We start from the raw sequence: 14,034 nt of genomic DNA on the forward strand, positions 1-14,034 counted from the left end.
TTTGCTGAACTGGTGTCAAGAGAGATAAAAAGAAGAATATCATATAAAGCCTCAGATCTTGGAGTTTCAAGAGAAAAATATTTCCTTTAGGTTCTCTTTGGAATATTGTTGTGAGGCTAAGACATCAGTGGCTTCTGATGGAGCACTGGTTCTTGGGGTCGGGGAATGTGTGCAGTCACTCACCTGGATCTAGCAGGTTGGAACAGACTGAGAGGCAGGAGAAAGAATGGGGAAGAAGCCAGGGAAGAGACTCAGCACCTGCTGTCAGCTTCCAGATAGGGAGTAACTCAGAAGAAGAAGGGGCAGGAACTCAGGCAAAGGATGAAGTCTTAGAGGAGTCACTACTCGGAAAGTGCAAGCTGGTGAGCCTGCCCAGGAGAGATGAACAGTGGCTCAGTTCTCCTGACCTCCCTTCTCAGGAGACCAACAGCCATCAATAGGAGTAACTGCAGAATGGCTTAAGAGTGGCAGCATGGGCCTTCTCTAGGAAAAGTGCCAAGTGTCTTTTGTGCTGCAGGACAGGCTGCCAGAGCCCATGCTTCTATCCAGTGTTCTCTGGACTTACAAAATGAACACCTCCTATATCTCTACACATCTTTTTATACTGCTTGGTTATATTTTCTGGCATTCTTAATCAGTCTTCAAAAAGTTGAACTAATACTGAATTAAGTAAGACTTTGTCTAAAAACTTTTAAGAAATTGAAGTTCAACATCAAAGTTTCCTGAGATAAAAGATAATTAATGATACTAGAGCCCATGGAAATAAGGAGTGAAAGGAGAAATTTGGGTTGCAGTTCCAAACATAATTGCTGGAATTATCCTTTTCATGGTGGAGGTCAACTAAAGGTGTTACTCTCAGGTTTTTTTTTTTTTTTTTTTTTTTTTTTTTTTTTTTTAAGTCTCCACATATGAAAGAGAGAGAGACAGACATAGAGACAAAGCTCGTCACTTGTTTTACTGTGTCTGCCTTATTTTAATATAATGTCCTCCAGTTCCATTCATTTTTCTACAAATGACAGAATTTTATTCTTTACTGCTGAATTTTATTGTTCATGGCTCCACTGCATATACACACATATACATGTATATAATATACATATTTACCCATTCATTTGTTGATGGATGCCTTAGCTGGTTCCATTTCTTAACTCTTTTGAATGCCCCAATAAACATGGGTACACAGGTACCTCCTTTGTATGCCGACTTTATTTCCTTTGGATATATACTCTGGAGTGAGATAGCTACATCATATGGTAGTTATATTTTTAGCTTTTCAGGAACCTCCATTTCCCTAATGGCTTTACTAATTTATACTCTCACCAGTAGTATAAAAGTGTTCCTTTTGCTCTATATTCTCCACCAGCACTTCTTTTGTTTTTGGTAATAGTCATTCTAACTGTGGTGAGATGATGTGTCATTGTAGTTTTGATTGCATTTCCCTGATGGTTAATGATTGGGCATTTTTTCATGTTTATTGATCATTTTTATTTCTTTTGAGAAGTAACTGTTCATGTAATTTACTCATTTTTAAATTGAATAACTTGAGTAAGTTTTTAAATTTATAGATCCTAGATATTAATCCTTTGTCAGATGACTAGCTGGCATATATTTTCTCCCATTCAATAGGTTCTCTTCACTCTGTTGTTTCCTTGCATAAGATTTTTAGTTTCTGTAATTGCATCTGTCAATTTTTTTGCTCCTGTTTCCTGTGACTTCCAATCAGAAACTCATTATCTGTGCCAATATCTTGCAATGTTTCCCTTATGCTTCTCTTTAGTAGTTTCAGGTCTTACATTTCAAGTTGATTTTTGTATAGAGTGAGAGACAGGGGTCATGCTTCAGTCTTTAGGATGTGGTTATCCAGTTTTTCCAAGCACAATTTGTTAAACAGGTTGTGCTTTTTCCAATGTATGTTTTAGTACCTTTGTCAAGACTCAGTTGGCTGTCAATGCATAGATTTCTATATTCTCCATTATTTCCCATTGTTTGTGTGTCTGTTTTTAATGACAATACCAGGTTGGTGTTTTTTGTTGTTGTTATTGTGGGTTTGTAGTATATATTAAAATCAGGTATTGTTATACATCTAGCTTTGATAGTTTTGCTCAAGATTGCTTTGGTTATTTGGAATCTTTGGTGCATTCATATGAATTTGAGGATTGTTTTTGAAGAATTCTCTTTGAAAATGACATTGGAATTTAGATAGTGATTGCTTTGAATCTGTAGATCTTTGGATACTGTGAATATTTTAACAATTTTAATTCTTCCAATTCATGAAATAGGGGTGGGGGATTATATTCACCTTTCAATTCTAATTATTTTTGTAATTTTCATCATAGAGGTCTTTTACTTCCTAGGTTTACTACTAGATATTTTATTTTGTGGCTACTGTGAGTGGGATCGCTTTCTTTGTTTATTTCTAGAGAGTTCTTTATTGGTTTACAAAAAAAAAAAAAAAAACCACACTACTGATTTTTGTATCCTACTGCTTTAATTTATTATCAGTTCTAACAATCTTTTGACTTTGGGCTTTTCTGTGTGTGGAAACATCAGAAAAAATTTGACTGACTTTCTTATTTGTGTGCCCTTTATTTCTTTCTCTTGTCTAATTGCTCTGGCTAAACTTTCTAGTACCATATTGAGTAAGATTGGCAAGAGTGGACACATTGTCTTCTCCTGATCTTAGAGAAAATTCTTTCAGTTCTATCCCATTCAGTATGATGTTTGATATGGGTTTGTTACATATAACCTTTATTATGTTGAGGTATAATTCTTTTTAGCTAATTTGTTCAGAGCTTTTATCATAAAGCAATGTTGAATTTTATCAAAAGCTTTTTCTACAACTATTGAGATGATCATGTGATTTTTATCCTTGTATTTATGGGCTATACTGTGCTTTGCATACATTGAACCATTCTTGTAGCCCTAGAATGAAACCAACTTGATCATGGTGTAAAATCTTTTTGATGTGCTGTTGAATTAAATTTGCCAGTGTTTGGTTGAGGATTTTTGCAACTATGTTAATCAGGGATATTGTTCTATACTTCTCTCTTTTCTTCTGTCTTTGTTGGGTTTTGGTGACAGAATAAAGTTGGCCTCATTGAAAGGGTTCCCTCCCTTTCAATCCTATAGAATAGTTTGAGAAGTATCAGAGTTATTTCTCAAGTTTCATAAAATCCAGCAGTGAAGCCATTCAGTCCTGGAATTTTCTTTGTTGGGAGACTTTTTATTACAAATTCAATCTCAGTACTTTTTAATGGTCTGTTCAGTTTTTAAAATATTCTTTGTTCAATTTTGGTAGGTCATGTATATTCAGAAATTTCTCCATTTCTTCTAGATTTTCCTAACTTACTAGCATATATTTTTTCAAAATAATCCCTAACGATCTTTTGAATTTCTGTAGTATAAATTGTAATGTATACTTTTTCATTTCTAGTTTTATTTGGGTCTTCTTTATTTGGTTAGTCTAACTGTAGGTTTGTCAATTTAGTTTAACTTTTCAAATAACTAGTTCTTCATTGATTTTTGTGTTGTTTTTTAAGACTCTATTTCATTTATTTTTGCTTGACCTTTATTATTTCTCCTACTAATTGTATATACAAATTGTTCTTGTTCCTCTAAGATTTTGAGATGCATTATTAGCTTGTTTTAGATTTCTGTATTTTTTTAAATGTAGGAACTCATTATTATGAACTTCCCCTGTTTTCATTGTTTCCTATAGGTTTTGGTATGTTTTATTTTCATTTTCATTTGTTTCAAAGAATTTAAAAATTTTCCTTTTGACTTCCTCAATGATAACACTATTCAAGAGTGCATTGTTCAGTATCCATTTGAATAATTTCTAAAGTTTCTCATGTTGTTGATTTCCAGTTTTATTCCATTGTGATCAGAAAAGATATAGTATATAATTTCAATTATTAAAATTTAAGAATTGTTCTGTGTCTTCATTCTATTGCAGAGAAAATTCCATGCACTGATGAAATGAATGTGTATTTTGCAGGTATTGTGTTGAATGTTCTGTAAATAACTGGTAAGTCCATTTGATCCATAATGTGGTTTAACTGCTTTTTAAAAAAAAATTTTTTTTAACCTGGTCTAGATGACCTATCCCTTGGTCAAAGTGGGGTACTGAAATTCCTAACTATTATTGTACTGGAGCCTTTCTCTCCCTTTAGGTTTAATAATGTTTGATTTATAAAATTAAGTGCTCTATTATTCAGTGTATAAAAATTTATAATTGTTATTTCTTGATGATTTGACCCTCAATCATTAGTGACTCTCTTTGTCTTTTCTTACTGTTTTTGTTTAAAGTGTGTTTTGTCAGATTTAAATATGGCTTCTTTGTTTTCAGATTCCATTTGCTTGGACTAGCATTTTTCATCCTTTGACTTTCAGTCTGTGTGTCCTTACTAATGTGAATTTCTTGTAGGCAGCATATTGTTGGGTCTTATCTTTGGATCCATTCAGCCAGTCCATATCATTTAACTGAAGAATTAAGATCATCTACATTCACAGTTATTAATGAAAGGTATGGACTTGTACCTATCATTTTGTTTTCTTCCGGTTGTTTAGAATATTCTTTCTCCGAGTCATCCTCTTTTGTCTTTGTGGTTTGATGGTTTACTGTATGGATAGTGTTTCATTCTTTTCTATTTCTTATTGTGTATCTATTCTTCTTGTGGGATGTACATTTGCAAATGCTATTATGATGGTGGTTATTTTTCTTTCACTGCTGAGTTTAGGATTCCTTTAAGCATCTACAAAGGTTAGTCTGGTGCTCATAAATGACTTAGTTTTTGCTTATCTTGGTATGTCTTTATTTATCCAATTCTGAAAGAAAAAGCCTTGCTGGATGTAGTAATCTTTGTTGGCAGCTATTTTTCTTTCAGAATTTGAAGTAATATATCCTCATGGTCTATAGGGATTCTTCTTAAAGATTTTCTGTTAGTCCAATGGGTTTACTTTTAAATGTGACTGGGCACTATTGCAGATTTAAAAATTCTTTGTCTTGTACTTTCTTTTTGCTTTTTTTTTTTTGCAGTACTGGGAATTGAACATGGGCTGCTTTACCACTGAGATACATCCCAAACCTTTTGTTTTATTTTTTATTTGTTCTAATTAGTTATACATGGCAGTAGAATGCCCTTTGATATATCATATGTAGGTGGAGTATAATTTCTATTCTTATTGTACATGATGTAGAATCCTGCCATTTTTATAGTTATATATGTACATAGGGTAATAATGTCTGATTGATTCTACTCTCCTTCCTATCCCCATACCGCCTTCCCCTCTCTTCACTCCCATCAACCTAATCTCAAGTAACTCTATTTTTCCCTAGCCCTCCCCTTATTGTGAATTAGCATCTGCGTATCAGAGAAGACATTTGGCCTTTGGTTTTTTTTGGGAGGGATTGACTTATTTTGCTTAGTATGATGTTCTCCAGCTCCATCAATTTATTGGCTATAATTTCATTTTTCTTTAAGGATGAGTAATATTATATTGTATATATATATATATATAACACATCTTTTTTATCCATTTACCTGTTGAAGGGAACCTAGGTTGACTCCATAGTTTAGCTATTGTGAGTTGTGCTACTATAAACATTGATGTGGCTGCATCACTGTAATATGCTGATTTTAAGTTCGTTGGGTATAGACCGAGGAGTGGGATAGCTGGGTAAAATGGTGGTTCCATTCTGAGTTTTCTGAGGAATTTCCAACCCTTTTTATTTTTATTTTTTATTTTGAGACAGGGTCACACTAAGTTGCTGAGGCTGGTTTCCAACTTGTGATCCTCTTGCCTTAGCCTCCTGAATTGATGGGATTACAGGTATGTGTCACCGCCCCTAGTCGTCCTATACTTTTGACAGTTTGATTATGATATGTTGTGGTGAAGATCATGACCAGAAATGTCTATTTGGGGTTATATGGGTCTTGTACCTGGATGTCCATGCCTGTCAAGAAGCTTTCTGCTATTATTTTATTGAATAGATTTTCTATGCCCTTAATCTTTTATTTTTTTCCTTTTGTATATGCTGATGATGTAGATGCTTGATCTTTTAATTATGTCCCAAAGACCTTGTATGCTCTTTTCATTGTTATTTTATTTCAGCATGAATGTGATATTTCAAAAGACTTGTCTTCAACCTCTGATATTATTTTTTCCACTTGATCTAGTCTTTTGTTGAGGCTTCCAGCTGAATTTATCAAGCTTATAAAGTTCTTCATTTTCAAGATTTATGAAGGGTTCTTTTTTGAAACTTCTTTGCTAAATTTCTCACTCATGTCCTGCATTGTCTTTCTGATTGCATGTCTAATTTTAAATTCTCTATATTCTCTTGGATCTAATTGAGCTTTTAAAAACATCTTTTAAACTAATTTTCAGTCATATCATCCAATCTGATATCTAAGGAATCTGTTACTAGAGAGTTATGACCTTTAGTATCCTATTACCATTTTTCCTATATTTCTTGTGTTTCTATATGGAGCATTGCACATCTGATGAAATGGATTCTACCACTTTTGTGAGAAGGCCTTAGTGACTATCTCCTAAAGATGTGTCTTGGGGTATCAATTTGTTATGCAATATTGAGTTTATTTCCAGTTGTGCAGCACAGTGTAATCTTCCTGCAACTTCATTGACTTGATTAGTGAATCTGAGAATAGCAAATACTGTACTGGATTTGGATAAAAACACCATTTCTGTGGGTTATGCAAGAGTGAGGACACTCTAGCAATTCAGACAGATGTAGTGTAGAGAGTGTATGGTTGTACCCTATGTGATTACCCCTGCAATGGGAGTAGTGGCCTCTATTAGGTGATGGAATTTTTGTAGGCATTGTGGATATTGGCCTTTTTATATGAAAGTGTTTCTGGTATTGGCTGCTCCAGTAGTGATGAGGAGCCTGAGGTTCTTGAACTCTGCTTAGATACTAGTGTGGGCCTAGGTCATTCATGGCCAGAGGCAGGAATCACAGAACCCTCTTTGTGGCACTCATGCTGTCTTGTCAGACAATGTATAGGGGTGACGAATGCAGGGGACCTGTATAGGTGCAATGGCACAAAAAGTTGTTTTTCCTCTCTGCTACTACTATGGGCATGTCTGCCTAGGAGCAGGACCTCAGATCCCCTAGGCTGTTCATGCCTGGAAACATGGTGGTAATTGGGGGCTCTACTCCCATGAAGTTTTTCAGTTGTGCATACCAGGGATGGAGCAGGATTGGGTCACTGCTGGCACTGGACAAAATTCCTCTCAGCTGAGGTGCTTGCAGGAGAATGTGGCTGGTGCCAGGGAAGTTCCTCTCTGAAACTTCTCAGGCTGTGTACTTCAAGGGTGGGAGATAGCTGGATGCTTTTCTTTTAACTGTATTGCCCAGCAGGGATTGAGTAGGACTGGGTTATGACTGGGTAACGTTCCTCTCAGCTGAGATGCTCACAGGAGCCAGGGAGGGTGGAACATGGCCACTGCTGGGCAGTTTATCTCTGGATCTTCTTAGGCTGGGTGTCTTAGGGCTGGGGTTGTGGTAGTGTTGTTCAAAACTGCCTCAACACTGCTCTGTGTGTGGGGAACAGTAGAAACTGAATTTTTTCTCCACTGTGTACAGGATTGTGGGGAGGGTGGTAGGAACTTGCAGGCAGCTGTCTTGTTACTGGTAAGTACCCTCAGGAAACTGTATGTGACTAACCACAGCTCTTGTCTCTGAGGGCAGGCTCCCTGATCCCCCAGTTCTTGTGGGTGGCTGCCTCTGCATCACAATGCACCCCTACTCTACTGTGCAGCCCTCTCAGTGGGTCTATGTCAGGTCACTCCACCCAGCCAGATCTGGCTCAAAAGGCAGCTACCTGCTGAGTAGTGCAGGAACATCTGTGGGGTCCTAGTGATGGGGCCATGTAGAGGTTTCTGACCCTTCAAGTAGTCTAAATTCAGGCAGTAAGTTTCTCTCAGGATGGCTCCTGGCTACAGTACCCTGGGGATTTGCCTGAAGATGAAGTGGATTCTTTCCCAAAACCAGACTACTCTGCCAATTTTAGGCCTCTTATCTATTTAATCTGGAAGTCTGCAAAGGGCCACAAAACTTTCTATTTCCAGGATTGTATCTGAGCTTAGAGGTTTCTGGGACTCTTTAACCCTTATCAGTGTGCACTTTCCCTTGTCCTGCTGTGGAGTAATAGATGGTGGATATTTTATTTATCTTGCTATGATGCTGTACTAGCTCTTATTTTTTTCTGTTCTGTTACTGATGCAGCTAAAAGTCTCAGTGTGACCCTGCTCTATCTCCTGTGAAACAAGATAATGTGCACCCAAACAGTGAGACTTTAGTTTCTAATGCTAATTACAATTAAAAATAATCAGGGTTCATTGTAGAATAGCTGATTCCTTGTTTGGAGCAGAAAAAAAAATGAAGATAGACTTGGGGTTTATTATTTTACTCCTTATGAAATTCAATCTATTTTTGGCTTATAAAGACTAGCAGTGGAAGTAGGAACCAGGAGAGCCAATGTGGATTTAATCGCAAAAGACAAATAATTTCCACTTTATTAATCTTGAGTGATCTTGACGTTTAGCAAATCATTTCACAAAATCATGTGATATCCTTGTGAATAGACAAAGAAATGTATTGAATTTTAGAATAACCATGTGGATTTGGACTACTAAACAATAGACAAATAGATGATTTGCAAGTGGCCAGAAGGAATCCAATGACATTTAGAAAAGCTTAATCCTTGATTCTCAACCTTTAATTCAACATTTCTATCAATAACTAGAATGATGACATGCTTATAAAATTTAGATCTGACACAGTTATGAGGGTTGGCCCACTTGCCCTGTAAGAGTGTTCCAAAAGATACCTTCAGGTTGGAACAAGGCATGAGCATGAATCACTCGAAATTTAATATGAATAACCATAAGATCACATACTTAGTTTTTCAGAATAAACAGTCTACAATGAGAAAACACCTAAATTTAAAAAAAAATCGATAAGGAAGACCTAGGGTTGTTAAACTCAAAATATTAATAGTATGATATGGTTGCTTGGAAAAAAATGTTACCTCGGGCTAAATTAGTGTCTAGAGCAGGGGTCATAAAACTTTCTCTGTAAAGGGCCAGATAGTAAATATTTAATTTTTTACTTGGCTTTACGATCTGTTTCAACTACTCCATTCTGCCTTTTTAGTATGAAAAAGTCAGAGAAAATATGTAAAGGAATAAACATGGCCATGTTCCAATGACTCCTTATTTACAGACACAAATTTGAATTTCAGGTCATTTTCACATATCATGAGAGATTCTTCTTTTGATTTTTAGAACTATTAAAATGTAAAAAAAAAAAATTATGCTTAGCTGCCACCCATATACAAATAGGTGGCAGGTGAGTGTGGTTAGTAGGTATAGTGTTCTGACCCTGATCCAGCTCAAAAGGCTAATCTGCCTTGATGAAAATATTTCTGGTAATAAGGGCTATTTACACACTAAGCTAGTCACGTTTTCTCCATAGAAGAGTAAAATGAAGAGCAAGAGGGACATTGAATAACACCCCGAAAGCGGTCGTAGGAATAGAAGATATTTTACCTGTGTTGCCTTACAAACCAACACAATGCCAAGATATTTCAGGGAGGCAAATTTAACTGAATGCAAGGAAGAATTTTGTGTCAGAGCTGCTCCACCATAAAATGGGCTGCCCAATAGAAACATTTTGCTGTTATCTTTCAAGAATGTTGCTCAGGGGATTCTTCATAGTAGTGGGAATTGGTGAAAATTTAGAAAGGTTATAAAGTAAACCTAACCTTCGAAAATCCTTTGAACCTCTTGATTAATATACTTCTTTATTTCTTCAAATGAAACTGCATCAGCCTAAAGAAGGAAAAAGATGAGTCTATTAAAATAGAGTGTAGCACAAATGAATTAAGAATAGAAATATTGAGTTGGCATGCACACTTGAAACTTTTGTAGAGATACATTTATCAAGCAAAATGCTTTTGGCAATTGACTGTACTGGACAATAAATAACTTGAACAAATTCAGGGAATAAGTTGAAGTGCATAATTGCTTTAAAATCTGTGGATTGGAATGGTATTCAGTGATATGGACACATTTTCTATTAATGGAGAAACTAGCTTCATACAGTTAGGAAAGTTTCTGTTACTTCATTTTATAAAGTTAACCTAAATAGTATTATCTTGATGTTCCTATCTCAACTACAATTCAACTTCTAACCCATTCCTTGCACAGGCAAAGTCCTTATCTAACTGATATTTAAGGATATTATAATATCCTTAAAGGAGAGAACCTGGAAGAGAATTTAAAGTATGCTGGATTATTCTTTAAAATATTTTATTTCTGAAAAAATAAAATTTGCCCACTTCATGACAATTCTATAATTTACATATTATAAGCATTAAATGTATTAAGCAATTTTCTGAATGAAAAATGCCTCTTCTCTATAATTAGTGAACCCTAATTTATAGAAGTTATGGTAGGTGGCCCATCATTCTTCACAAATTCCTTCATCCTGTTTCCACTCTGTGCCTGGGTATGTGGTTATAATAATGTCGTGGATTTTCTCGACACTATGGTGCTAGCTTATTTATACTAGTAACTCAATTAGAATCCAAATGACATGATGGGCTCATATGTTGATGATTTTGTTGGACAGAAGAGTTTCAAGAATGCCCTATTCGATTATCATACTTTCACTATATCTAGGACAAATGAACTTGAATGGATATACCTAATACCAGTTATTGACACAGCACCAAGAGTTCGAGTTATTCAGATTTTATTCAAGTGGAGGTTAGGGTAAAAAGAAAGCACTATGAAGATTGTGGGAATGCTTAGTTTTGTGCTGCATTTGGTATTAGTCTGAGGAAAGGATGTCTTTAACTCCCCTATTTCACTCTAGGATCCTTGTTTCTTCCTGACACAGATGTTTTCAGATTAAACTTCTCTCCGGAATAGCCACCCACCAGTCCTCCTGAGGATGTTGACAAAGATACGGGCTTCTTTAAACATTCTTTCTTGAACTATGGCTTCTCCTTTAAGGCAGATTTGTGGTTCTGATTTTGGACAGAATAGAGTTCTCATGTGAAACAGACATGGTTTCTGTGTTGTATAAGGAGAATCATTACATGATTTGGAGTCAGCCAGACCTGGGTTCAACCTACTTAATGATTCTCTGTCCTTGGGCAACTCGGCTTTGTTTCTGCATTTATAAAAATGGAATGGAAAGACACTCCTCTCAGATGGGTTGTGAAGATCAAGTGAGGCAATGCATGATAAGGCTTAGAAGATCTGGCACGAAACTTCAAATAACAGACCAGTTTAAGAGTATTTTGCATATTTTAAAAAGCATTATTGTTGCTTTCATTATAAATGAGGTACGTGGTTGATAAAAGCTGGGAGCTCCCCAAGGACTCAGCACCACTTACCGGAGGGCCTGGGATGCCTGGGGATCCTGGAGGGCCTTGGTGGCCGGGGGATCCCATGGATCCCTTGTTTCCTGGTGGCCCCATGGGACCTACAGCTCCCTTCAGGCCTGTAAGGCCTGGTTTTCCCCGTTCACCTTGTGGACCTCTGTCTCCTGGGATTCCCTGGTCACCCTGTTGGAGGAAAAAAAAAAAGATCTTTTCTACAACCTCATCAGTTGTGGCTTAGAACAAAGTTTCTGGATTCATAGTGGCATTTATTTACTACTGGACCTTGGATAAGTGACTTAAGCTTTGTGCCCCAGCTTCCTTTCTTACAGGAATATTAATAGTATCTACCAACTAGGCATTGTTGAGAAATACATGAATTAACCCAAGTAGTGCTGGGAACAATGTCTGCACCGTGGAAGCACTCAAGATATAATTGTTAGTGACGAAAAGAGTTGTACTCAGTGCCATCCTGAATGATGGCATTTCAGAAAGTCAATACCAGCTGTCACTTTAGGCCTGGGTCTCCTTCAAAATAATAAAGGAAGATTGCCAGTGGGATCTCATCGCAGATCTTTCATGTAGAAAATCTTCAGGACACTCAAAACCTCTCCTATATAATGAGCTTTCATTTTTTCCCTCTCCCTGCACTCCCTTTTGACCTTTATTAGACTCTTTGGGTTTGTCTTCTCTACTTGTGTCTTATCTGTTTGTGTGTGCACATGTATGTGTTCACTGTGTCCTAAATACAGACAGCTGTGAAGGTGAGAGATGAGAGAGCCTTTGTAATGTTTCAAAGCAGTTGCCTGAACAGGAGGGTTGTCACTGAGATAATTTACTCAATGGCATAAATGAACTACAAGAAAATTTGTTGAGTAAGATGTAAAAAAATTTAGGAACAAGATCATATTAGATGTTCCTGAATTTGATGATGAAGTTTCCTTAATGCCTTTTATGCTGCAATATGTCCACTGCTATATGCAAGAGAAGAAGAGAGTGCACACACAGTGGGTGCTTCAGTTATAGTCTTTCAAATATTTAGTTGCACAATTCCAGGAGGTGATGGCCACACCAAATAAGATGAACTGGTGCTTGAGGTTGCCCTGTATTTCATCACATTAGTCTTTCATTTGTAATTATTTTGCAACAGGACAAACTGTATTGTCTTGGTTTTAAACAATGAAAATAAATGAACAATTATAGACACCTTTTGTGATCACAGGATGAGGAGATAGAAGCCATATACAAAGAGAAAACAGATAACTCTAATATTGGTCTACTGTATCTTAGTTATAAAAATGTATCTGTGTCGTCGCCCGCGGCAACAATTGCGCAGGTATTTATTGGAGGGGCCTGGAAATAAACTATTTTTCCTATATTCACTAATTTATAGAGGAAGAGAGACTTTGAGAGAAAGATAGGCTTTGCTTAGAGGAAGAGAAACTTTGCTTAGAGAGAAAGTTATAGAGAAAGAGAGGCTTCTATGCTTATCAGAGATCTATTTCTTCTTAGTTCTGCTGCTTCTTCTATAAGGTGCGTCCTGCATCCTGTGAACTAAGGGTGTGTCTATCTGAGGTGCTTCTTAGTGATGCGTCCCGCATACTGCGATCTACCTATCTGTGATCTAGAGGTGTGTTCTCAATTATCCGCTCTGTGATCTGCCTTCCCCCGCTGCCTGCTGCTTCTCTCTGCAAGCTGCTTCTATCTGCTTGCTGCCTTTTCTTCTTCCTTTCGGCTAGTGGCTTCTACTCTGCTTCTTTCTGCTAGCTGCTGCTCTTACTGTCGCGCCCCTGCCCACTGCCCACTTATATTCCCTCCAGGAGGCGGAGGGCGGGGCCCCGCCAGTTGGGATCAGGTGAGGAGCCAGCTGTCCTATCACAGCAAGGGTTAAAACGAGCAGGCCCTAGCAGGTGCGCTGGGGAACACACCTGTGCACGCGTTGTGCGCGTGGACTTAACTGAATACGGCCAGTGATAAATCACCTGAGTGTGCTTATGTTAATTAACCTCCTCACTGCCGATGTGAGCATGGCACAGCCCCCAACATATCTGTACAGATACATCAACCCAGCACATGTTGGGAGAAATTTCTGAGATTACTTAAAACAAAAACAAAACTAGCACTCCTTGATCAATGATCACCACTCTAATCATGTGCAAAATAAACATAATATCCAATAAAATAAAACATCTTAGTCATAAAGGTGTTCATTAATCACGATTATTATGAAAATTAGAAAGAAACTAACAAGAAGAAGAGGACTAGTTAAGTGAAATAAGGCATTTCCAAAAAGTAGAACATAAAGCCATTAAAAGGTAGATCTAGATTTATATTTACTGACAAGGACAGTCATTATATATTGGTAGATGGAAATAATTTACAAAACTGTATGAATACATTTCAGAAGACTATTTCTTTATGTTGACATGTACAAAGTATATGCATATTATATGTAAGTATATATATATAAGGGTGAGAGATGAAAATATGTCCAAAGTACCAGAGTTTCTCTTGTAGGGAGACGGCATACTTTTTTTTAAAATTGATATTTTTTTCACATTTCTTTTAGTTAACAATTTTTTAAACCTAAACATGTGCCATAATTTTTTTTTTTTTTTTT

General features: G+C 36.7%; 1 protein-coding gene across 1 annotated transcript in view; it reads right to left on the reverse strand.

Moving 5' to 3' along the window:
• Nucleotides 1-14,034, reverse strand: part of Col19a1 (collagen type XIX alpha 1 chain) — a 321,254-nt gene that overhangs the window by 13,074 nt on the left and 294,146 nt on the right. The window contains exons 47-48 of the mRNA XM_047558644.1: nucleotides 11,430-11,600; nucleotides 9,789-9,855 (exon numbers count right to left, since the gene is read on the reverse strand). Coding sequence (XP_047414600.1) covers nucleotides 9,789-9,855; nucleotides 11,430-11,600 — 238 coding nt within the window. The remainder of the gene's footprint in view (nucleotides 1-9,788; nucleotides 9,856-11,429; nucleotides 11,601-14,034) is intronic.

The sequence above is a fragment of the Sciurus carolinensis genome, chromosome 7 (assembly GCF_902686445.1).
Source record: "Sciurus carolinensis chromosome 7, mSciCar1.2, whole genome shotgun sequence".
NCBI classification, from domain to species: domain Eukaryota; kingdom Metazoa; phylum Chordata; class Mammalia; order Rodentia; family Sciuridae; genus Sciurus; species Sciurus carolinensis.